General features: G+C 46.1%; 1 protein-coding gene across 1 annotated transcript in view; it reads left to right on the top strand.

Annotated features, from left to right (window-relative positions):
• The window catches only part of WDR43 (WD repeat domain 43), a 489892-nt gene that overhangs the window by 363902 nt on the left and 99180 nt on the right, over positions 1 to 26810 (top strand). The window contains exon 14 of the mRNA XM_069608719.1: positions 24720 to 24783. Within this exon, the coding sequence (XP_069464820.1) occupies positions 24720 to 24783 (64 nt within the window). The remainder of the gene's footprint in view (positions 1 to 24719; positions 24784 to 26810) is intronic.

Below are 26810 nucleotides of genomic sequence, written 5' to 3'. Positions count from 1 at the left end.
GCCCGAGGGCAGTGCGCTCCGATAGTCCAGGTCAGCCCGCCCCACCAACGGCCGCCTCTCGTTTGCCAGGGCTCAAGGGCCGCTCCGAAATCTTCCGCCTAGGCGCGCTGCACCCAAACGGGATTGCCAAGCTCGCGAGCCCAGGCTCGTCGGGTCCACTGCACCCCACCGGGCCCCCTACCCAGCTTCAGCCCCGGGGGGCGCCACACCTCTGCAGCTGCTCCTCTACAATGTGCTGTCTCCGCTCCAGGTGCGCTTCCCCGCTTTAATTCCTAATAAGAGTCGATGCTCCTCAGCCCGCCCGCAGCCGGAGCACCTCCATGTCGCTCCATGCTCCACTGGCTGCTCTCACTCCCCGCAGGGATTCAGCGCCGGAGCCCCCACCACGCTGCGAGCTCCTGTCCGGGGCCTCTCAGGTGCACTACAGGCGCCACGGGCCGCTCTCGCCTTCCCGCTGTAGACGCGGCGCCAGGCCCGGGACACCCGACCGCCAGCTCTCCAAGTTCCCCAGTACCGCCGGGTTCACCACTTCTGAGGGCTACACAACGCGCCCGTCAGCAAACCCGTGCCAGGGATTCCCTGCTGCTGCATCCAAGCGCCGGGGAGGGGCTGCTGTTCGTTGCTAGCGGGCAAGCATTTGCGGGTCCGGCGGGAGCGCGGGGAACCGCGACCGTCCCTCTACGCGGCCATCTTGGAAACCGGTTACTGTAATTCTAAGAGTGAACAGTTACAAAAGTGCTTACTGATCTTGCATGTGTGATGCACTATTCTTAAAAGTATGGTTAACATCTTTTCTTCCTTGGCAACTGTTTTGCCAGTCTAATAGAAAGTAGATGTGAAGGTATTTTACTCTCCTCTGATTAGGTTGTGCCTCTTCCCAAAAGTAAAGTGTTGGTATCGCCAGATTAGTCCTTTGAGGATAATTGTATGAGTGTCTCCCAAATGGGTCTTGCTTCCCCTGACTAGCTGCTAGCCTGTCCAGAATAAGTCTGTATTAGGTTGTTGCCTACCTAGAATAACTGAGTCATTCAGAAAAAGTGCAACATTGGGTTTTACTTTCCCCTTCATTGTGAGGTTAAAAAAAGTATGTGGGTTTTACTTGCCTTGTGGTAGCTGAGTGGCATCCAAAATAAGTTGCAAGAGTTACTGCTTACCTCAATCTGGGGTTGGGTCCCTGATTAAAAAAGCACTTGTAATTGTGTATTACATCCTTAGGTTTTACTCACCTAGTATAACTGTGTGTTATGACAAAAGTAGTTATTGGTTTTTACTGCACCTAGAATAAGTGTTCCACTTTTCACCAAAAGTATATTGTCCAGTTGACTAAGTGATTTGTACTCGGCATCATTATACAACTGGAAGGGTCTACTGCCTTTGCATTACTGAATGTAATTGTAAAAAGTAACCATTGGTTTTCACTCCCCAAGAAGAGGCTTGATCTATACTGAATGTGTATAACAAGGTTTTGACTTTACTAGAACTACTGTTAGGTACTTCAAATAAGGTCTGTACTTGGGTCTGTGTACTTTCAAGTATAGTGTTGTGTTTTTATACTGTGATTTGGTGTGCAGTTATAATGTCAAACATTTGGTCGAATTACAAAAATGTCGAATAAATGTCAGGAAAAAAAATTCTAATGCTTTCTTTTTTTATTTACATGTTTTTTTGGGTTCCGCAAGTAAAAAAGGGTTAAAACAGAAAAGAAATTTAAGAAAGGGGGGGGGGGTCGGGAGGGAACCCCCCATTTCGAACAAAAAACAAAGAAAAAAAACGTAAGATTTTTTTTTTTACTTTGTTTTCGACATTTTGACTTTCGACAAAATGTTTTTCGAAATTATCACTATAAACCCTGTGATTTCATAGGTTTTATTTTTCTGGGCCAACTTGTATTTAATAATCCTTTATTTTTACATGCATAATGCTTCAGTGTTTCTTTGGATCATTTGTATTACAATGTCACTTGTACTGATTCTACAACCCTCTCTCCCTCATAAGATAAGCCTGGCTGCTCCGTCTAGGCTACCATGAACTCAGGTGGTACAGCCTTCTACTAAGAGTGGAGTCTTGTACTGCCTCAGTTGAAAGGTTTTGTTAAGCCCTTAGTTGAACGTCAGAAAAACTGTCCTAACACAAGTTGCTCACATCTGCGTCCTTCAGGCCTAACGCAGCCAGAGCCCAGTCTAGGTGTCCACCCACCAGACTGCACATACAACTGTTATCTCCTGCACCACACCTAAGGCTAGGATGCAGCTTCCACCTGACAATTACACTAGCTGCACACTTATCCGGTCCACACACACACACCCTACGATGCTCTGTCTACTGATCTGAACTACGGTTCCCGAGGGCGTTCAACCTACCAGCGTTTTGAGGTCATACCAATGACATAGAGCACTATATAAATGCCAAGTAACATAACAATGATATAGAGTTTTTGTTGAAAAAGAAATCGCTGTTGGGCCACAAGCTAGGAAGCTTGTGATGGGCGAAGCTGCAAGCAAGTCTCAACTGAGAGCTAGAAAGTTACACAGCAAGATGTAAGTACCCCTTAGTTTACAGTACCTTAGGTCTGAATAAATTGGTTCCAGCTGGCTTCTGTTCCTGTTGTAGCATGGCCGATCCTGTTGTTCCTGGGCCTCAGTCATGGGGACAAGAGGGAGGACGTCTGGGGACTCCTGCACTACGATTCGAAGGTCGGCGGCAGCAGCAATGGACAAACTTCAGATCAGCAGTTTGTGGTTTCAGCTTCTCGCAAATGGCACCACCACGGTTCTCGGATACCTTGTGGGCTTTCCTTTCTTCTGGGGTCCAGCACTCTGTTGAGGTGGTTCAGGCTTGGTTAATCCTGCTTCGAGGGAGTCCGGAGGATCTTACCGGAGCTCGGGTCAGACTTAAAAACAATGCACTAGATTCTGGTGTTCCTCTCCCTGACATTCGGTTCCTGCCGCAGCAAGTGGAAGTACAGCCAGCTTAGAGAGGTTTTACAGATGAGTTTGTCTTGGGGTCGATTGCTCCCACCAACCCAAGGGGTGAAGTTGTCCTTTGCAGGTGTTCTCTGGTCGAGGTGAATTTGGAGCTTCAGCACTGCAGCAGGGCTTCACCAGGCAAACCAATGGTCCTGGAGTTACAGCAAGCGTATCTTCCAAATTCTTCGGATTCCTTGTTCCAGTGGTCGACTCTGCCTTCTGTCTAAAAGACCTCACCTTTTATGCAGGTTTCTCCCTTTCATATGCAGCCTAGCTGCCATTCACACAGCAACGGGAGGGGGGGGGGGGGGAAATGTCCAGCCAGCCAATCACCTTTGGGTGCACTCCTTGGTTACAGGACACTAAGCACAGGGAGTTTCGGGAACCTCCCTCGCTTCCTGTCCTGCCAGACATGTTGGAGCCAGAGGCGGCCTTCTCCAATGAACCCTGCCAAAGACAAAACCAACAAAGGGACCAAACATGGTTTGTTGCTCAGAGTAAATCTCAAGAAGGACCAGTCCAACAAGAAAATGTAGAGAAAAGAAGACTCGGTCATTTTGATGAAATGGGCACCCATGGGTGCTTTCCTGCAGCTGCAATTGCAGCCCGCTGTACAAACACAATGGTAGAAAAACGTAAACCACTGCCACCAGCCATTAATTTTAGAAAGCGTAACATGAAAATGTTACATGAGAAAGTAGACAAAGGGGATATGTTGGGGAGAATTCTCAGAAATGTTCTAATTCCTCTCTACCTTAGAGACCCCAGCAACTTTGCTGGATTTTGAGGACTAGAATTTTTAACCTGGAGCAAGTGAGACCCTTTTCCCCACTCATGTATTTTAAATGTGATTTTGAACTCTATTCTTTTTGTTGTTGGAGTCTGACAAACTTCATAGGCATCATCTTTACATTGTCACACAGCACCTTCTGTGCAGTGGCACAGGGAAGTCTTTCAGATTTCCCAAAGGTTTAAATATCTTCTCTTGGACAAACTACTGTTTCCAAGAGCAGTAAAGCGAAATTGTCTTTACTTACATTTTTAACTTTCTAGACCCAGCACACACCATCTTAGAATTCGGTGCTGGAGGGATTACTTGGTATCACCTTTGTCTAGCTTCTCATGTAACAAGTTTGTTACCCTTTCCTCGATAAATGGCTAGTGGCAGTGGTTCACTTTTAACTACCGTGATGTGCATTTACCGCGGGCTGCGTTCACAGCTGCAGTAAAGCACCCAAGGGTGTCATTTTTGTCAAAATGGCCTCTGTCTTCTTTTTCTCGCCATTTCTTTGTGGAAAATTCCTTCTTGAGATTTACTCTGCGCACCAAACCAGGTTTGGTCCCTTTCTTCATAATTCCTTTGGTGGGATTCATGAGTGAAGCCCACCTCTGGCTCCAGGGTGTCTTCCGGGGACAGGAAGTAAGGGAGGTGCCCGAAACTCCCTGTGCTTACTCTCCTAGGAGACCAGAATTCCCTCTTAGGTGATTAGCCGGCTGGCTGTCCATCAAGGACAGCCACCCTGCTCTGATTGATAGCTAGGCTGGAATGAATGGGAGAAACATGCAAAAAAGGCGGGGCTTTTTGGCTTGGAAGGCAGTCGACCACTTGGCGAAGGAATCCGAAGAAGAACTTGAAGGGAACGCCTGCTGAACTCCTGGACCGTTGGTTTGCCCGGTGAAATCCTGCTGCTGTGCTGAAACTCCAAATTCCTATCGACAGAGAAGCCCCTGCAAGGATGACTGTCCCTTTGAGTTGGTGGGACCAATCAACACCAAGGTAAGCCACCTGGACATCCTCTCGGAGCTGGTTGAAATTCCACTGCAGTTGCTGCTGGAACCGAATAGCCAGGGAGAGGAACACCATATCGTGTGCGTTGCTTTTAAGCTGGCCAAGAGCTCCAGGAAGATCCTCGGGACTCCCAGGAAGCAGGCCTGGCAGAACCTGAGCCCCCTCAACAGAGTGCGGGACCCCAGATGCAAGCAAAGCCCATATCGACAGCCAGGAACCGCAGTGTTGCTATTTGCTGTAGACGCGAGGAGCTGAAACACCAAAGTGCCACTTGTTTGAAGATTTCCGGTTGCGAGTGGTGACATCTCATTGCAGTGCAGGAGTCCCCAGAAGTCCTCCCTCTTGTCCCCACGACTGAGGCCAAGGAACAGGATCTTGCAGAGCTGCACAGGAACAGAAGTCATCTGCTGCGCTTTTCTTCATCCTTAAGGTACTGTCAAGTCTGAGAACTTACCTCTTGTGGTGCCACCTTGCTTGGTCTCGTTGGAGACTTGTCTTGGTTGCCTGTGTAGAGTTTCTAACAGCTTCTTTACTTCACATGCCTAAGCAGCTTGTGGGCCTACTTTGAATTTCTTCTTATTCTACAAAGACTTCTAAAACATTGTGCAATACTTATACTTAACTGCAGGAAGTGCTTCAGTACACCTTGACTTTTGCTAATTTAACATTGGCTGGCCTGGCTTCCTGAATCACTCTTTTCTCCTCTGCTTAGTTGCTGTGCCTTCCTTCCAGGAAGGGGTTACAAAAAGTACTTACCTGCTTCAGAATATTTGTGTGATCTCATGTTTTGTTCTAATAACCTTTTTCCTTGGACATATTCCTAAGTCTGATTCTACATGCAACAGTGATATATTAATGTCCCCAGCACGCTAACTATTGAGGTCACCTCAGGGTGTAGGTAGTGTCTGTGGGTACATACTGATTTTAGAAATCGTAGGTTTGTATTTCTGAAGTGTATTTGAGTGTTACTGTTACATTGCCCCTTCTGAAGAAGGCTTATTCTAACTGACAAATTAATAATTGTTTAATCAAGAAACTTTGTGTGTAAGAGTTTATTTGAATACTTGTCACTGTGGATCTGTGTATCTCCCCTGCAGCTCACATTGACCCCTCTTGAGATGAGCCTGGCTGCTCAACACGCTACCAACTTGTGTAGTACAGACTTATACCATAGGTTGGGGTTCCTATTGCCAGGAGGTCAGGGTTGTTGTAGTGCACCCAAAGGGTACAGCATACAATCTTGCTTAACAGGATACGAAGTAACCCCTCCAGCACCCTATTGTAAAATAGTGTGTGCTGGGTCTAGAAAGTTTCAAATGTAAGTAAAGCCAATTTCACTTCACTGCTCTTGGAAACAGTAGTTTATCCAAGAGAATGTATTTAAACCTTTGGGAAATCTGTGCACTGAAGGTGCTGTGTGTCATGATGTAAAAAGATGCCTATGGCGTTTGTCAGACTCCAAAACCAAAAGAAACCGTTTTCAAATCAAAGAAAAATACACAAAGTGGGGGGGAAAGGGTCTCTGTTAGGCAAGGTTTGTATGCAGTACCCTTTGGGAGCACTACACACAACTAGGACTAAAGGTGTAAGCAAAACCAACCTTTTGGTATAAGTCTATACTTTTTTTGTTTTGTGTATGGTTTACAAAAAGAAACGTTTACAAATAACATGCATTACAGCTAAATTTCATTTATACATACATTTTTTAGAATAATACATTAGAGAGAAAAAAACATCCCATTTCCAAGATTTACACTCATAGCACAAAAGGCACATTTTAAGATTCAGTGCAATTAGAATTCAACAGAGTAATTAAACATTATGTGAATATCTTCCGATTACTTTTATAATACTTTTAGCAGAAATAACATAGAATATACCATTTTATATATACATACAGGAAATAGTAGAGGGAAAAAAAAAATTGACGTATAATAAAATTCATCATACAAATTGATCAGAGAAAAGGGGCATACAAATCTGTAGCTTTGATAAACCCCGCCACAGCAAGCCCATCCTTAGTATTAGATATAGCAGGACACTGTGACCAAATAAGTCTATCTGCCACCAATTGACCCAATGTATTGAATCTAGCTTAATATTTGTCCCTTGAACCTTTCAAAGCAACACATTCTAAAGGGATGTTGAGTAGACTCAATCACCCCAGAAGTGTTGCAAAAGCGGCATGTAGGGTCCAAGTCAGTAAACTCCTTCCTTCTATGTAGAACTTCCTAGTGGGAAGGAGATTCCATCTAAGTTTGAGGAGAAGTGAACAGTAATAACGTTTAGGGAATTGAGTCAGAATAAAAGACAGTGAGCCTCTTTTCTTATGATCAAATTATAAGTAACTGAGAGAAGAATAGGTATGCAGTTTTTCCAGTGTATTACTCCAATCATGACTAAATAGACAAAGTATCCCTGTCAGTAGCGAGATCTAATAGTCTTATCACAGAGGTCACTGAATCTAGTAAGATATAAGATTCGATCCAAAGGTCCCTGTGAGAAGATAATTTTGCCCACATCAACATATAGGGTGTCAGATTTGGGAGAAAGCAAGGCAGAAAAGAGTAAGAACTCTCCAGAGAATCCTAGCTCGCAGTGAAACTAGGCCGAGTTCGTATCTTATGGCTACTATTGATACACAATTCGGCAGTTTCAAGATTTTTCTCCAGTAGATACCCTCAAGAGAATCCCAGAATGGTAAGAGTGCCAAGTAGTGAAGTTCCATTCCATATAATAGCTTTGGGGTAACCTTTCCCTTAAAAAAAATCTACTACAGGTTTGAGGGAAAACATGCAATATTTGTCTAACCTTATGAATTGGAACCTTATGAATTGGGAAATGAGCGGGAGCAATTTGTGTCTAAGAAATCGTCTTAATTCAGTCACCGATGGTTGAGCCAGAATAAGAAATTCCAAGTAGACAATTTTGTGTGCTCTGATATTTTCACTGCCTATTTTCCACACCTTGTTATTCTCTCTTCTCCCTCTGGAGAAGACCATTGTTCGGGTTTTACTCGGGTTGATCTTCAGCCCATTAAGAGTGGCATATTCTTCAAATTTGCAGATGAGCCTCTGCAAACCGACTTTGGTATGATCAAAAAGAAGAAAGTAGTCGGCATATGCCAGCCATGAGAGCCTGAGATACCCCAATTTTGCACTCACCATGCCCGATTTTCCCAAAAATTCCCCTACATCTGCTATATAAAGGATAAAAAGGCAAGGGGCTAAAGAGCAGCCCTGTCTAACCCCAATCCGGGTCCTTATCCTTCTAGATAATGTTCCTGCCAAATCGATCCTAATATGGACCCCCGAGTTCTCCTACATTGCCATGATTAGAGTAAGAGGACCAGCCGGGATCCCCCATTTGTGTAACTTTTCCCAGAGTCTTGACCTGATTTCCAAATCGAAAGCTTTTGACAAATCGATTGAAGCAACATAAAGAGAACCATTATATGTACCCCAAGTAGTGCTTTGAAGGGCAGTTAGAATGATGCCGTTAAGGTTAGCTGAATGACCAGCCCTGAAGCCTGTTTGTTGCTTCGGGAGAATATGATTTTCCTTAATCCAAACATTAAGGAAAGAAGCATAGATGCAAAAAGCTTGCAGTCCGCATCAGTAAGGGAGATTGGTCTGTAATTTTTGACCAAAGTTCGTAAACATCTCTTAAAAATAGGAACGATATGTGCGGTCTGCCAGCTAGTTGGTACATTACCAGAATTAACATCTTGAAATAACAGGGAGAGGAGCTTGGCCCAAAGAACTGGTTCAGCTTTTAATGTATTATTCGTTAGGCCATTAGGCCCCGGGCCCTTGATTTTTTTTAGCTTTGGAGAGAAGACCGAAGTCTGTACTACAGTTTTGTGGTAGCGTTGCTGAGCAGCCAGGCTTAGCTCAAGAGACAAATGTGAGCTGTAAGTATTCAAATAGACTTATACTCAAGGTTTATTGGTAAAACACTTATTCATTTATTTCACAGTCAGTTATAAAACATTCACTAGAAGGAGACAATCTATATCGCACAGAAATATACTTCAGTACTTCACAATATCAGGTTCTGAGTCATTTAAACTACTCTGAAGCAGGAGCAAAAAGGCATAAGTTAATAAAACAAATATTACAGTTACTCTTAAACAGTACAAATAGTTTGAGTTCACCAGAGTTGCACAAGCTGACTGGGCCTGCAAGTTGCCAAAGTTTCAAGCACTTTCGCAGTGAGAGGTAAATTCTCTCGGTCGGGTTTTCACAGTACCTTACAATGAAGAAAAAGATGCAGCTGAAGAAGTCTGTTCCTGGCACTTCCTGCAGATCTCCCTGTTTTGAGCCACAGTCGTGGGGACAAGAGAGGATGTTGGGGGACTCCTGCACTGGGACTGGTCAGAAAGCTAGCAAAGGCAAATCTTCAATTCCGGTAGCTGTAGTCGAGCACACAAACTGGTGTCCTTCTCCCTGGCTATTAGGTTTCCTGCAGTACTCTGAGGAAAATACAACCAGCTCTGAGAATGGTATCCAGGTGGCTTACAATTTCATTGGTCCCACCAACTCAAAGGGAGAAGTCGTACTTGAAGGGCTTACTGTCGAGATGAACTTGGCGATTCGGACCTGCAGCACGGCTTTACCGGGCAAACCAATGGTCCAGGAGTTGCAGCAGCTCGTCTTTGGTTCTTTCGTTCCAGTGGTCGAGTCTGCCCTCCAAGCCAAGAGGCTCGCCTTTTATCCAGTTTTCTCCCATTCATTCCAGCCTAGCTGCCACTCACCCAGCAGGGTGGCTGTCCTTGCCCGACAGTCAGCCAGCCAATCACGCCATAGTGCATTTGGGTCTCCTAGGAGACTAAGCACAGGGAGTTTCGTGCACCTCCCTCACTTCCTGCCATCCCTAGTCACCGGAGGCAGTCTTCAATCCTGAAGCCCGCCAAAGGCGTAGGAACAAAAGGACCAAACATGGTTTGGCGCACAGACAAACTCTAGAAGGACCTTTCCAAAAAGTAATGCCGAAAAAAGACCGGGACCTGCTCAAACAAAAGGGGCTCAGACGCCATCTTGAAAAACAAGGCTCCTGCGATTTAACGCTAGCAATGTTCGCGGTCGGGAGAAATCATGGTAGTTCCTTGTAAAACCACTGCCACCAGCCATTTCGAGAGGAAAGGGTAGCATTTGACTGCAACATGAGTTTCTAGACATAGGGGATACTAGGTAACCCCTCCAGCACTCTATTGTAAAATGTTTGCTAGGTCTAGGAATTTGAAGACTACTAAAGTCAATTTCACTTTACTTTCTCTGGGAAACAGTAGTTTATCCCAGAGGAGGTATTTAAACCTTGGGACAGCCTAAATGGCTTCCCTGTGTCACTGCACTGAGGGTGCTGTGCGACACAAATGAAAAGATGCCAAGGGAGTTGTCTAAAACTCCATAACCAAAGAAAACACTATTCAAAATACATGAGTGGGGGAAAAAAGGCTCACTCTCTCTCCAGGTAAAAAAAAATCAAGTCCTCAAAATCCAACAAGTTGCTGGGGGTCTCTAAGTTGAAGGGAATTAGCACATTTATGAGAGTGCTTCCTAACAACGGGTGACCATAAAATGTCCCCGGTCTCAATTTCTTCCCCATTTTCTGTTGGTGAGGTCTTTCTTGGGTTTTACTCTGCGCGTTTAGCCAGGTTTGAGCCCTTTGTTTGTTTTGCCTTTGGCTGGCTTCAGCCCTGCAGCCCGGCTCTGGCTTCAGTGTGTCTGGAACGTCCTGATCAGCCGGCTGGCTGTCTGGGAAGGCCAGCCACTATGCTGTGTGATTGACAGCCTAGGCTTGCTTAAAAGGCGAGGGTTTTGGGACTAGAGGCAGAGCCGACAACTGGAAGAAACATCCAAAGAAATCCTGAAGAGAAGCCGCTGCAACCTCCTGGACCTTGAATTGCCCCATGAAGTCCTGCTGCTGTGCTGATGGCCTTTTCATATCGACAGAGAAGCTTCGGGGGGGACAACTTCTTCCCTTGGGTTAGTGGGACCAACTAACCCTGAGACAAACTCCACTTTGGCGCAAACACCGACTTGCTGCTCCTCTGTGCTGCAGAAGCCCAATGCCAGGGGCCGAGTGTCCATAACCAAGTGCAACGTCTGCCGCAGAAGAAATCCAGACAAAAGCTCCAGGAGCCTCCCAAGGACCCTCCAGAAGCAGGACACCCCGAACCAGAGTCCCGGACCGAGGGAGCGAGGAAAGTCCAAACTGAGAGATTCGATCTGCATCAGTGCAGTTTGCGAGGCGCTGAAACCGCAAAGTGCAGCTGAATCGAAGAGAGCCCGTAGCTGCCTAGGGAATTAGCACAGAAATTAGAATTCTCCACAAAAAGTCTTAAAAAGGACACCCATAAAGAGTAAAAGATTCTGGGATTGACACAGGTCAGGAAGATTTATCATTGCTATGAAAATCTTAACATTCAGGTCGAGTGCTCGACATGTCGGCAGCCTCCAGGTTCGGAGTATTTATCAGGAACTACTGCACAAATTCTGCATTCTCACCCTGCGTTTTACAGCAAGAGGTGGTCTGGCTGTCCAAGAAATGTGTGCCATTCCGAAAAGTATATGTAACATCTTTCTTTCCTTAGAAACTGTTTCGCCATTCTAATAGAAAGTAGGTGAAAGGTTATTTTATTCACCTGTGAATTTGTTGTGCTTCTTCCCAAAAGTAATGCTGTTGGTTTCACCAACTATTTCTTTCAGGGAATAGGTGTAGAAGTTTCCCAACTGGGTTTTGCTTCCCCTGACTTACTGTTTGCTGTCCAGAATAGGTCTGATTTAGGTTTTACCTACCTAGAATAACTGAGTCATTCATGCAGTGTAACACTGTGTTTTGCTTTCCCTCGTCTGTTTTAGACGGGCACAAAAACAGTCTGAGGTTTATACCTGCCTTAAGTTGCAGATGTCTCCTTTTTAAAAAGTGGATATGTTTTACTTACCATGAGGTAGCTGTTTGCCATCCTAAAATAAGTTTGTCATTGCTTATCTCAATCTGTGTTTTTCTGATTTCAAAAGCACCTGTAATTTTATATTGCACCAAAAAGGTCATACTCACCTAGTATAACTGTTTTATCACAAAGGTAGTAGAGGTATACACTGTTCCTTGAATCGGTCTTTCACTATTCAGAGAAGTATATTTGCAAGTTGGTAGACTGTGATTTCATTTAGTGTCACTGTACAACTGACGGGGTCTACTACCCTTGAATTACTGTAAAGTAATCTGAAAAAATCTTATGGATTTACTCCAAGAATAGGTGTGCCCTATAGTGAATGTGTATCCAAAGGTCTGACTTACATAGAAATGTTAGATTTCTTAATAAGGTTTTTGCTTTGGTCTGTGAACTTTAAAGCATAGTGTTTTATGTTTGTATGCTTTATGATAGTACGCACTTACCCAAGAATCTCTTGGTCTGCTTGTATATAAAATAAAACCTTTATTCTTACAATAAATAGTGTCTGTTTCTTTGGACCATATGTATAATACATTTTCTTTGTACCGATTCTACAGCCCTCTCTCCCTCCTAAAATGAGCCAGGCTGCTCTTTCTACGCTACCCTGAACTCTGGTTGTACAGCCTTAAACTAAGAGTGGAGTCTTGTACTGCCTCAGTTGAAAGATTTTACTAAGCCCGTAGTTGGACTTCACAAAAACTGTCCAAACACTCCATATTTCCTAAGGCATCTGTAATTTACTTTTGCAGCACACGGCACCTTTTGTGCAGTGTTGCTGGGAGCCCATTGGGCTTTCGGTTAATACTGATTCTCCAGCATGTGGACTGGCATGGATTTGCATGCTCATGAATATTCCCTGTCGTCTGGCTGGGAATCCTGGGTAAAAAAAGAAAAATCGGTTTCATTTCTGAACTTTCTCCTAAAAACCAATCACTGAGCTCAAGGTTATACTGCCTCCAGCCAATGACTTCCCTCTACCCAAGACCCTCCTCTGGCAGCCATCTTCACATTTTGACCGCATGTTCAAGTGTTCGGAAGTCCTCGTGCTTCACTTTTCAAGCTTTTGCTGCGTTTTTCACTTTTTTGAGAGTAATATTCTATTTTTCGGTCAGTCGAGCCCTTGCACTCCATTGATCATCCTTCCGAATAACGGGACCCGTTTTTCAGATTCTTCAGCGCCCCGCAACTGTGGTTTTTCATCCAGTTTTCTTCTTGGAGGCTTCCAGAAGATTCTTCAGGCCTACAGCCCGTGGATCCTGTCGGACGAGATGGGCGGCGCCCCTTCCCTGTTCAAGCTGCGCTCCGACTTCAGTTTACGGAATGTCTATAAGGACGACAAGCATTCCGATAGCCTGTGCTGCTTGCACCCCACACATAAGGAGGAAGATTCACGACGCGCACAATGAAGGGTCAGCACCAGCGACTGTAGTCGTGGCTGCAGGTCAAGGCCTCTACCACCCAGGGGCAAGCCTATGGATCAGGAAAGTCAGAGCGGGCTTCTAAGACCTTTGAGGGCGCCTCACCCGTGGGGGCCCAACATAAGGCCAAGCACTGCGAGGCCGCTTCCGTTGGGGTTGCCGCTACCGCGGGGTCTCAGGATGGTCAGGGCGCGATCATCATCACCTTCGAGATCGGTCTCCAGCCGCCACTCCGGGTCATCCACGAGGTAGTGGGATACTCCAGGGACACAGAGAAGCCGGAAGACCAGGCCTGAGAAGGCCAAACTGGCTGCGGGGACCGGCCCCAAAGAATGCCAAGCTGGATAAAAGGCCTGAGGTGGCCAAGAAAGACAAGGCCAAACCGGACAAGGGACCAGTCTTTTCCGTAAAGGCCCAAGTACACCAGGCGAGGTAGTCTCCCTCCCTTGAGTTAGTGGTGGCGTCACTTGCAAAGACCGTAAGGGTGGACCCGCAGGGTGTCCCGGCGACAGGCAGGGTGTCCCTTCCTCCCAGGAGGAAGGCTTCGGGCATGCCTGTGGAGAAGACACCAGAAAAGAGGATGCCGGACCTCAGCCCAAGACCGACCCCTCTGGACCCAGGAAAAGGGGGCGGTGGGTGTGTGGCTTTTAAGGCCTGCAGGGCACAGACATCTCTTCGGCTGAGGATGAGATAATCTCCATCCAGGAAGGCGATGACAAGGATAACGCGAAGGCTTTCCCCACAACGGGGTTGACGGCGAGGGTGATGACGGAGCTACAGTCCACGGAGGCAACTACAAGTGGCCCCAGGACGACTAGGTTCCACTTACCCCAGTGCCTCTGATACCGCCTAGAGACCTCTCACGGAACATTCTGTCCACGCTCTGTTGGTGATGCAGAGTAGGATCCCGACGGGCCCAGTGCCCGCTCGACTCGTGGTGCCAGTTCCGGCTGCCACGTTACCACCGGGGGAACCACCAGCCAAGAAGAGGAAGAGGCAACCTATGCATCCATGCGATCCACTGCCTTCCTCCCTTTATTACACAGTCGGTTAGAAAACATTCACTAAAAGGAGGTAATCAATATCGCACAAAAATATGCTACAATACTTCACACTAACCGGTTCTGAAACATTTAAGCTACTTTGAAGGAGGAGCAAAATGGCATTCAGAGCATTTGAAGTAGAGCAAAAAGGCATAAGTAAATAAAACTAATAATTACTTTAAAACATAGCAAATAGTTTGAGTTCACCAGAGGAGTTGGTCCAATGCACTAGGTAGGCGAAGGTCAATGGGCTAGAGTCTTGTATAGGTAACGGTTCTGGTAGATAAGCGTTACCATTTGGCACAGTTCTCAGGAGTAGTTCTCAGAGGAAGGAGTTATGTCTGATCACAAGCTGACTAGGCCTGCAAGTTGCCAGTTTCATGCACTTTCGCAGTGAGAGGTAAGTTCTCTGGGTCGGGTTTTCACAGACAAAGATGCAGCTCAAGGCATAAATTAGTTTTGCAAAATTGATTAGCCAACGCTAAATAACAATTTTGATTAGGAATCCAAATGATAAGCAATTTTTGTATCGCTATTTTCAATGGGACAAGCAGTTTCTTGCAACAAGACATCAACAAAGACTAAGTTTGTGTGTGTACCATTTTCGTTTTATCAAGCTAGTAAGAACATTTATTTTGCCATCGTTTGGTATAAAAGTGCACAGCCGCAAGCAACGGGTTGTTTTAAGACCGGGTAAAATTTTTTAAAAGGAATCTAGGGTTAAGATGTTGCTTGAGATGTGCTTGTTGTACATCTGTTCTTTTTCGGAAAGCTAGGTCGTTACTCCTAATCCACATCAGCAGGACGTCTGTTTCATGGTAAAAAATATATCAGCAGCCTGGAGAAGGGTTATACTCGGGTTTCAAATGTGTGGTTTATTATCTGATGTGCGCTTTTCAAGTGCCATAAAACTGAACATTGCTAGCCCGTTGAAGCTGAACCTTTTTATACACATTTGTACCAACATCTAGAGACAAGAACACAATCCAGGGCCTTTACTGTAGGCTGGGCTCAAATCACAGCTTCACCGCTTAACTTTTTTGATCATTGAAGAATCATTTTCTGTCAATGTGCTTTCTCTGCCAAAACTGGAAGTGATTATTCACTCATAAAATACCTGTGTTTTTTACAGTTTTCAAATATAGTGCTTGTTGCAGCTTCTGATTGTAGTGGTCCATTATGATTGCACATCACAAAGTTATTCGTCACTTGGGTCAAGCAAATTAACTGCCCATATGATGTACTCCACTATCAAAGACTGGTGATACTTCAGACTCTGGCGTAATTTTGTCAATGCTGTTGGCAGTGTGATAACAAAACATGGAACAAGGCACTGCACACAGCCAGGAGGACGAGGTGGGATATATAAGCGGTAGAGGGGGCAGAGGGCATATTAGGAAGTGAAGACCCCAGCAGGTGGACACAGAATAGTGGGCTATTCAACAGGTCGGCAGTTTGCCCCGTGGGCCTAGCATCAAAGAGTCCAGGGCTGGTCCACTGATGGTTGATGGATTCCTCCCTGCATGTATTCAGCTGCTCACTGTTCCCTCTCAAGATATTAATGGCTGTAAATACATTAGCATAACTAGTGCCTGTGAGATTTTCTACAGAGCATCCATCCGGCAGGCTTCAGTTTAAACCGGGCTGGTCACTAATCTGCCACATCTACACAGCTCATGTTCCCCCTACAGGATACATAGATAGACATGTTAGCAACATGCTTAGAAGTGGCAGTGCTGAGCACAGAGGTTTATACTATGTTATAGAGGCGACAATTTTAAAGGGTTTTGAACTATTCTAGAGTCGGATACTGCCCGGGCTGGTGGTGATCTCCCAATCTGCCAATGAGTAGTTCCGGTTTTAAATCAGTTTATGTGCACACTCATGTCAAATAAAACCAGGTACTATATTAGCCAACGAAAGCCAAACCTTAACCATGTTAATCAGCAAATAGAGCGGAAGGTACGGCGCAGTGCTTAAGGTGTAGGCTGGACTCAAAAACCAGTTTCTCTGCTAAAATAACATGTTTGATTCTTGCCAAACCATCTACACTCATTGAGCTTTAATCTTCAAAGATTAGAAGGATCTGGTTGCGGTTTTCAAATCTACTGCTTCTTGTTCCATAGATAACGCATCAATCAAATATATGCACATGATTACAAAGGTACCTGCTGCTTGTTTCACTCATGGCAACTTAAATTCCCATATGATATACTCACTTGACTATCGGACTGGTGTCACTCCAGACGGGACTTCTCTTTCCTGTCACTAACAGGGGAAAGCCAATGTGCACATTTAAGGAAAGTCGTATATAAAACACACATAGAAAGTGAAACCATGAGAATATTGGGCATTTAGTAAAGAAAATATAGTCCCTGAATGAGAATAGATGGTGAAAGGGGAAACCACAGCCTTGGCAGGGAGATATATGGGTACACAGGAATGCATCAATCATCCTGCCCTACTTGGAATTTTTACAAGGCCGACTACAAAAACGCCCCACAACAGTGTGCTGCTCAGAGGCCGGACTGCCCTTCTGTGAAGTGCTAGAGTCCTCTGATCAGCAGTGTTCAAGGCCTTCCGACCCCCTCGGCCTAACAGAAAGGGCTGGCAGCTGCACATAATGCGATCTGTACGTGGCGGGAGAAATATTCCCAGCCTGAGATAGCAAAGAGGCCTGCACTCCAATCAGAACATGCTGGGACCAGTGCCTACCTTCAAATGCAGACCACCTTCCTTGGTAAAGGCGTCATTTGGAGTGTTGCCACCACCCCAGCTAGCATGTGCTATGTCCCCCACCCCCATTATGACCTCATGCCCCCTCGCTTCAGTAGATGCTTGGATAAGGCGCTTGTCAAAGCACCGAGACCCATAATTGATTGTCTGCTTCTGCAAGGCTCTGCCTTTTTACTTACTTTAATTCACGAAAACACAGCAGTAGTTCCTGCATGTGACTACCTGCCACTGCACCCCACTGACCGTTGCTTTTGCCGGTGCTTCCAGGCTGGGCGCATAAACGGATACAATTAAGCGCCCTTTTACTCCCGAGTCTGGAGCACTATATGAATAAAATAAACAATGTTTCAGCCCAGCCCAGGAGCCTCTGCCTGCCCTGCAAGCTGTGCACACCAAGCTAAGAAAAACCAGCACTACCCTCGATCTGGAAATTATATTGCAGTTAGTGCAACATGATTATATAAAAAGGAAATCACTGGTATTGTATAGCAAAATGCGATGCCATACCGCTTATTTTATGCTTTGCAGCTGAAGACTTCTGTTCCTGCAGATCTCGCTGTTCCTGAGCCTCAGTCATGGGAATAAGAGGGAGGACGTCGGGACTCCTGCACTGCACAGGGACTGGTCACAAAGCTGGCAAACTGGCAATTCTTCGAATCCGGTAGCTGCCTTCAAGCACATAAACTGGTGTCCTTCTCATTGGCTATTCGGTTTCCTGCAGCACGCTGAGGAAAACACAACCAGCTCTGAGAATGGTGTCCCAGTGGCTTACGAGTTGATTGGTCCCACCAACTCAAAGGGAGAGGTCGTCCTTGAAGGGCTTCTCTGTTGAGATGAACTTGGCGATTCGGACCTGCAGCAGGGCTTCACCGTGCAAACCAACGGTCCAGGAGTTGCAGCATCTGTCCTCTTCCAGCTCGTCTTCGGTTCTTTCGTTCCAGTGGTCGACTCTGCCTTCCAAGCCAAGAGACTCGCCGTTTATCAAGTTTCCTCCTATTCATTCCAGCCTAGCTGCCTGCCAGCCAGCCAGCCAATCAGCAGTGAGTGCATTTGATTCTCCTAGGAGACTTAAGCACAGGGAGTTTCGGGCACCTCCCTCACTTCCTGCCCACCCCAGACACTCTGGTGCCAGAGGTCTTCAGTCCTGGAGCCCACCAAATGCGAATGAACAAAGACACCAAACCTGGTTTGGCGCGCAGAGCAAAACTCTAGAAGGACCTTTCCATAAAGAAATGGCGAAAAGACTGGACCTGTTTAAACAAAGGGGGCTTGGACGCCATCTTGAAAAACATGGGTCCCGCGATTTAACGTTACCGGAACTACCAATAGTTCGCGGTTGGGAAAAATCATGGTAGTTCTTTTGTAAAACCACTGCCACCAGCCATTCTGAGAGGAAAGGGTAGCATTTGACTGCTACATGAGTATCTAGACACAGGGGATACGAAGTAACCCCTCTAGCACTCTATTGTAATATAGGGTGTGCTGGGTCTAGGAATTTAAATACTAGTAAAGTCAATTTCACTTTACATATTCTGAGAAACAGTTTATCCCAAAGAAGGTAGTTAAATATTGGGGAAAGCCTGAAAGGCTTCCTTGTGTCACTGCACTGAGGGTGCTGTGTGACACAATTGCAAAAGATGTCTATGGAGTTGGTTAGACTCCAAAACCAAAGACAACAAGAGTACAACACATTGAATTGAAATGTTCAAAGTCCCAAAGTTTAGCAAAAGAGCTGGAAGGCTCTAAAGTTGGATGTATTGGTACATTTATGAGACTTCTCCCTAACACTTCCCTTCGGACTGAAGTCTGCGCCCATAGTCTTCTCCAAGTGCTTGGTGGTGGCCCATCTGCGTCTGCAAGGGATGCACGTTTACCCCTATATGGACGACTGGATCATCTGGGCCAGGTCAAGAGACATCACTTTCGACCACACGGCGCGGGCTGGGGTTCTCAGTGAACTATGCAAAATACTGCTAGACTCCATCGCAGGATGCTCTATTCCTGGGATCCAGACTCAACAGTGTCATGCCTGGCGTCACCCTCAGACGACAGGATAACGGCCATCTTGGGCATGGTGCAACGGCTGCTGACACTGAAGATCGCCACAGTGAGGACCATCAAGTCGCTACTTTGCATGATGTCCTGCATGTATCTGTTTCGGCTCTGCAGATTGCAGTTGTGGCCCCTGCAGGAGTTCCTTGACACCCGGTGGGTCCAAGTGTCGGGAGGCTTCTAGGACAGGATCACCCTCGACAAGGAGTTCCTAAGGGCGATCAGATGGTGGGGTGTACGCTCCAATATCGCCGGAGGCACAGATTTCCAGAACCCCCAGTTCCAGGAGACGGTCACGACGGGTGCGTCTCTGGAAGGGGGGGCGCACAACAGATGTCTTCACGCCAGAGGCCTGTGACTGCCGGAAGTGAAGAATCTGCACATAAACGTGTTGGAACTATGGGCAGTGTTCTGGGCCCTCAAGTCTTTTCTGCCGTCCTCAAGGGCAAAGTGGTGCAGGTCTTCACAGACAATACCACAATGTTCTACATACGGAAGCAGAGGGGCACCAGATCCCCAGCGCTTTCCATGGAGGCACAGGAGTTGTGGCACTGGGTGGTCGCCCAGTGCATGTTCCTCATTCCCTTCCACCTGGCCGGTGTACAGAACAGTCGCCGATTCCTTCAAAAGGGAACTTCGCTAGTGCCACGAGTTGGAACTTCGGCAGAACCAAGTGGACCACCTGTTCTGCAGATGGGGCAATCCCCAAATCGATCTTTTTGTGACAGCGACAAACGCCCAGTGCCGGAGGTACGCCAGCAGGTTTCCCCAGCCGGGGAGCATGGTTGACACATTCTCATTCCCCTGGGATGACCTGTTTCTATGTGCTTTCCCCTCCCTTGCCGTTGCTGCTTCAAGTCATCAATCAACTCAGTCCTGGTGCAGGATGATCCTCGTCGCACCAGCGTGACTGAGGCAGATCTGGTACCCGGACCTTCTCAGCATGTCGGCGTCCCCTCGAGTCAAGCTTCCAGCGGTCGTGGATCTTCTCGTCAGGGAGGGGGGTGCAATACTGCACCACAACCCAGGGTCGCTGAACCTGAAGGCCTGGCTCCTGCAGCGTTAGCGTTCAGGGGTTATGATCTCCCAGCGGACTGCAGGGAGGTGCTTGCCAAGGCCAGGGCATCGTCTATTTTAAAATGCTACCGACACAAATGGAAGAGATTTGCAATTTGGGGACGTTCAGACGATTGATCCTCTGAGGGTCACAGCCTCATAGGTACTACCATATTTGCTGTTGGCCAAAGTGGACTGGCTCATGCCTCCAAGAATCATCTGGCGGCTATCTCCCGCTACACCAGATCCCCGGGGACCGTCTTCGTTGTGGTCCCACCGTCTGGTTAAGGAATTCATCAAGGGACTGTTCGGTTCGTTCACACCGGCCCTGGTGTCGTTACTCAATGTGGTACTCTCCGTTTGAGCCTATGCATTCTGCTCCACTCGGGTTCCTGTTGTGGAAGACAGCTTTTCTTGTGACCATTACCTCTGCACGAGGAGTGGGTCAGATCCAGGCCCTGTCCTGTAAGCCACCTTACTTAACTTTGCACGAGACAAGGGTTGTGCTGCAGACGCACCCCACCTTCTTGCCCAAGGTGCTGACTTGCATCTAAACGAGCCTCTCAGGGAGAATTTTCAGTTTAGTGCTAAATTCCTCCCACCTTCGAGACCCCTAGTTATTTTGATGAACTTTGGGACTTGTACTTTTAATTCTGTTTCTTTTAACTTTGGAATCTGACAAATTTCATAGGCATCATCTTTACATTGACACCCAGCACGTTCAGTGCAGTGGCACAGGGAATTCTTAGATTTCTCAAAGGTTTAAATACATTCTCTTGGTGAAACTGTTTCCAAGAGCAGTAAAGTAAATTGACTTGCCTTACATTTTGTAACTTTATAGACCCCGCACCCCCTAACTTACCATAGGGTGCTGGAGGGGTTACTTAGTATCCCCTTTGTCTAGTTTCTCATGTAACATTTTTGTTACCCTTTTTACAATTAATGCCTGGTGGCAGTGGTTTACTTTATACTACCATTTTGTGTTTTTACTGTGGGCTGTGTTCGCAGCTGCAGTGAGGCACCCATGGTTGTCCAATTTTCGTCAAAATGGCCCCGGTCTTCTTTTTTTGCCATTTCTTAATGGAAAAGGTCCTTAAGATTTACGCTGCGCGTCAAACCAGGTTTGGTCCCTTTGTTCGTTTTGTCTTTGGCGGGATTCATGAGTGAAGCCCGCCTCTAGCTCCAGTATGTCTGGCGGGGCAGGAAGTGAGGGAGGTGCCCGAAACTCCATGTGCTTAATCACCTTGGTTACATGAATGCACCCAAAGGTGATTGGCTGGCTGTCCGGCAAGGACAGCTGCCCTACTGTGTTTTTGAAAGCTAGGCTGGAATGAATGGGAGAAACATGCATAAAAGGCAGGGCTTTTTGGCTTGGAATGCAGTGGACGAAGGAATCCGAAAAGACGCCTGCTGCAGCTCCTAGACCGTTGGTTTGCCCGGTGAAGCTCGGCTGTTGTGCTGAAGCTTCGAATTCGCCTCGACTAGAGAAGCCGTGCAAGGACAACTTCTCCCCTTGAGCTGGTGGGACCAATCAACTCCAAAGTTATCTTGTTTGAACATCCTCTCGGTGCTGGCTGTACTTCTGCTGCTGCTGGAACCCAAGTGCCAGGGAGAGGAACACCAAACGGATTGCATCACATTTAAGACTGACCCGAGCTGCTGGAAGATCCCCCGACTCCTAGTAAGCAGGACTGACCAAGCATGAGCCACCTCAACAGAGTGCTGGACCCCAGATGTGAGGAACTTCCAGCATGGTATCCGTGAGGCTGCAGTGGTGCTATTTGCTAAGACGTGAGGAGCTGAAACCGTGTTGTGCCGCAGAATAGAAGTTGGTCCTTTTCTGTTGAGAACCGTCCCGTTGTGATGCTGGAGTCCACAGAAGTCTTCTCTCTTGTCCCCGCGACTGAGGCACAGGAACAAAAGGACCTGCAGAGCCACACAGGAACAGAAGCCAGCTGGAACCATTTCTTCTAACCAAAAGTACTGTACAGTCTATGAGAACATACCTCTTGTTGTTGTAGCCTTACTTGAACTTAGTTGAGACTTGTCTTGGTTGCTTCTGTAGAGTTGCTTGCATCTTCACCTCTTCACAAACCTTCCAGCTTATGACCCTACATTGATTCTACCTTTTCTGCAAAGACTTCTAAAACATAGTGCAAGACTTTTACTTGCATGCAAGAAGTGCTTCAGCTCACCTAGACCTTGGCTCAATTGACATTGGCTGGCCTGGCTCCCTGAATGACTCTTCTCTCCCCTGCTTGTGCCTTCCTTCCAGGAAAGGGTTAATTTACTTTGCATTGGAGATGGTTCAAAAGTACTTACCTGCTTCCGGATATTTGTGTGATGTCTTGTTTTATTCTGAAATATCTTTACTTTAACACATCTCACTATTGCTCTAAATGTATCATTGATACATTAATGTCCAGTGTCCTAACTATTTAAGTCACCTGAGGGTGTAGGAAATGTCTGTGTGCCATCGCAAATGGGTACTTGCTGATTTAGAGAAACTAAGTATGTATTTTGAAGTGTATTTGTGTTACTTAGATGTTGCCCCTCCTGAAGAAGGCTTATACAAACTGCCTGTTAAATTAATAATTGTTTAATCAAGAAACCTTGAGTGGAAGTGTTTATTTGGATACTTGTCACTGTGAATCTCTAACTCCCCTATTACTCACATTGACCCCTCTTGGGATGCCTGGCTGCTCAGCCACACTACCAACCTGTGTAGTACAGACGTATACCAAAGGTTGGGTTCCTATTGCCAGGAGGTCAAGGTTTCTGTAGTATCCCAAAGGGTACTGCACACAATCTTGCCTAACAGTTCCCAAGAATAGTAAAGTGAAATTGACTTTACTTTCCTTTTCCCTATGTAGGTCCAGCCCACCCCGTCTTATGTAGAGTGCCTGGGGGGGGGGGTTACTTAGTATCCCGTTTTCCTACCTACTTGTGTAACATTTGTTACCCTCACGACTTTAAATGGCTGGTGGCAGTGGTTTAATTTTCCTACCATTGTGCTCTTCTACCGCAGGCTGAATCCTCAGCTGCAGTATAGCACCCATGGGTTTGTGTCAAAATGGCTCAGGTTGTGTTTTTTTCACCTCTGGTTTGTGAGGTCTTCCTGGAACTCGGGTCCGGCTTAAAGATGATGCACTCGATTCTGGTGTTCATGTTACCTGGCACTCGGTTTCTGCAGCAGCAAAGAAGTACAGCCAGCAAATAGAGGGGTTCCAGTCGAGTTCGTCTTGGGGCTGATTGGTCTCACCAACCCAAGGGGAGAAGTTGTCCTTTCTGGGCTTCTCTAGTCGATTAGAAATTTGCAGCTTCAGCACTGCAGCAGGGCTTCACTGGGCAAACCAAAGGTCCAGGAGGGTGCCATAAGCTTTTCTTCCAGCTTCTTCGGTTCCTTCGTCCAGTGGCGAGACTGCCTTCCTTGCAAAAGACCTCACCTTTTATGCAGGTCTCTCCCATTCATTCGCAGCCTGTCACTCTCAGGATGGCTGTCCTCCAAGGACAGCCAGTCGGCTAACCACCTTTGGGTGCATTCCTGTAACCAAATAGATTAAGCGCAGGGAGTTTCGGGCACCTCCCCCGCTTCCTACCGTGTCGGACGTGCTGGAGCCAGAGGTAGGCTTCACTAGTTAATTCCGCCAAAGACAAAACTAACAAAGGGACCAAACCTGGTTTGGCATGCAGAGTAAATCTCGAAGGACCTTTCCAGCAAGAAATGGTGAAAGACTGCAGCTGCGAATGCAGCCTGTGGTAAAAATGCATAATGGTAGGAAAAAGTAAACCACTGCCACCAGCCATTAATTTTAGAAATGGTAACACAAAAATGTTACATAAGAAGGTAGACAAAGAGCATACTAAGTAACCCCTCCAGCACTCTATGTAAGAGAAGGTATTTGAACCTTAGCAGAAATCCATAGGATTTCTCAGTGACGCTGCACTGAGGGTGCTGTGTGACGCAATACAAAAAGATGCCGCCTATGGAGTTTGTCAGACTCCAAAACCAAAAGAAAGGCAGGGTTCAAATCAAAGAAAAATACGAGTGGGAAAAGGTCTCTCTCAGGATAAAAATCAAGTCCAGCAAAAGAGCTCGGGGTCTCTAAGGTAGAAGCGAATTAACACAGAATTGAGAATTCTCCCTAACAAGGTCCCTTTTCATAAGAACGCCCTACAAAAGGAAATGGAGGTTGGGATCTGACGTGTGCAAGCGTGAAGTGCAGGTGTCTGTCACTTATGCACCCAAGCTCCTCCTTTTTCAAATTGGTGTCTCACAAGGTGCTCCTATGGGAACACCACCCTGCAACTATGACAGAGGGGACTATGGCCTAGGAATCACTTTGAACATATTCAGCAAATCATGTAAATTTGTACCAGATGGCTTGAGGGCTGATTTGTAGGAAAGTAACTTATTGTTTTTCACTGAAACTAGTAAATAGATTCTGGTTCCATGGGGTTTGGTTAACATCCAATCACAGTCTGATGTGGGATCAGTGTAATAATTTAATCTAAAGGCAGAACACAAAGGACATGGTCAAACTAGTTTGGCATGATCGTACTCCTGCCTTTAAGATGTATGTCCTATTATTTGGTCCTTTCTTTATTCTTTTTGTTGCTATGTGTTCGTAGAACTATTTGTGTGAACTGTTAACACTGTGCTTTTGTAGATTATTAAATGATTTTATTTTTCATCTTTAGTGCTATGCTAATGGTTCGGTGGATAAAGGCGATTTTCACTCTACACGCCTCCTACCTTTCTACAGTAAGTGTTAACCTGTAACATCCTTGAGTGGATCAATGTTGATTTATATTAACTTGTTCCCGCAGATGTAGAGAGCACTTGCATTGAAAAGTAAATAGCTCTAGAGATTGGAGAGTAATTTGGGGTGCCTTTGATCGTAAATATGCATAGGTGTTGGCACCATTTTTTCTGAAGTCCATCTAAGGGCTTAGTAAAACCATTCATCTGAGACAGTACAAGACTCCACTTAGTATAAGGCTGTACCACCTGAGTATATGGTAGGGTAGATGGGCCGCCAGGCTTATCTTGGGAGGGAGAGAGGGCTGTAGGAAGTTACAAAGAACTAGTTGTATACCAAGGGTTCTACAGAAACACAACCTACCATATACTCAGGTTCAGATCCCATATCATGAAGGTTATGGGGGCTCGCGATACTATACAAACACCAACTCCAGCTAATAATGAAAGACACCACAACCAACACCACTGAATACGAATCGCTCCTGGTACAACTGGAACTATCGCTCTCCGCCTCCCACAGCTTCCTACTCATCTATAGAACCCCCGGCTACAACAAAACCTTTGTAGACACTCAGTGAAGCACTGGCCACCGACCTCATCATACATCCAACACTTACCATCTTAGGCAATTTCAACATATGGTTCGACTCACCCTCAAACCCTATGACCCGAATACTCGGACATTCTGGAATCACTCAACCTGACAATGCATCTCCACACCCAGCCACACGAGAGGTCACTCCTTCGCTGTATTTTCAGCACAACAACTATATCGACCCAGCCCCCCCACGCCCTACCATGAACTGATCACTCAAATTCTTTTTACCATACAACTGAGCACAGCAGCTGGTTTTCAAGACCACATAGGACCACAGCCAACCACCCACTACCACTGAACTATTGATCAAAGTCGTGATTACCCCAGATCTAGCACACACGCTCCTCAACTCGCTTCCTACGATTGGCCTCCAGGAAGGTTTACCAGTGATCGAATCCTTGGACCGTTGGCTTACAAACGCCCTTGCACACCTCATTCCAACAAAATAGACCTCTCAGAGATAAGGACCAACACTCAAGTGGTTCACCGCCAATCTCAAATCGCTCAAAACTCTCAAGCACTTTCTGGAACGGACCTTCAGAGCCGGCCCTTCAGCACAGAACAAAACTGCCCTCGCGAGAACAACCAGAACATACAGATTGGAAATCATAAAAGCAAGAAAACATTCTATGGGAACAGAATCCTAAATGCGCGAAACCAGAGCAAGGAACTACATAGAATCATAACCAAATTCAAATGCCATGCATGCTCTAGCCAGCCCCCACCAATCTCCCGAGCCCTATGTGACACCTTATCACTGCATTTCCACAATACCGCCAATGACACTCCGCCATCATTGCTAAATTAAAACAAATGCCACTGTGGTAGGGAGAATTCTCAGAAATGTGCTAATTCCCTTCTACCTTACAGACACCCCAGCTTTTTGCTGGACTTTAGGACTTTTAATTTGTAACCTGGAGAGAGCGAGTCCTTTTTCCCACTCTCTTGCGTATTTGTTTCTGTGACTTTGATTCTTTCTTTTCACTTTGGCAAAACTCCATAGGCATCATCTTACATTGTGACACACAGCATCTTCAGTGCAGTGGCACAGGGAAGTCTTAGATTTCCCAAATGTTTAAATACCTTCACTTGGTGAAACTGTTTCCAAGAGCAGTGAAGTGAAATTGACTTCACTAACTTTCTAGACCCAACACACAATCTTAAAATTTGTATTGATTTTATTTATTTGGATTTATAAAAAGCACAAACGGCCCTGGGCCATCGTGGCACTGTTACAGGAAGACTTGCTTAGATGCAGTCATAAGATATAGTACAACCGTTGTTTGTTTGTTTGTTTTATTATTTATAATGCGCTATTGTACCCGAGGGTATCAGGGCGCAACATTTACAAGAATATGCAAAGCTTAGTTACAAAGTATACAAGTTCAAATAGCATAGAGAATGTACAGAGCAGTAGATGAGAACACAC

This window comes from Ambystoma mexicanum, chromosome 4q (genome assembly GCF_040938575.1).
Source record: "Ambystoma mexicanum isolate Mex_15411 chromosome 4q, UKY_AmexF1_1, whole genome shotgun sequence".
In the NCBI taxonomy this organism is placed as follows: Eukaryota; Metazoa; Chordata; class Amphibia; order Caudata; family Ambystomatidae; genus Ambystoma; species Ambystoma mexicanum.
The sequence above is the reverse complement of the archived record's forward strand: the minus strand, read 5'-3'. Positions and strand labels throughout refer to the sequence as shown.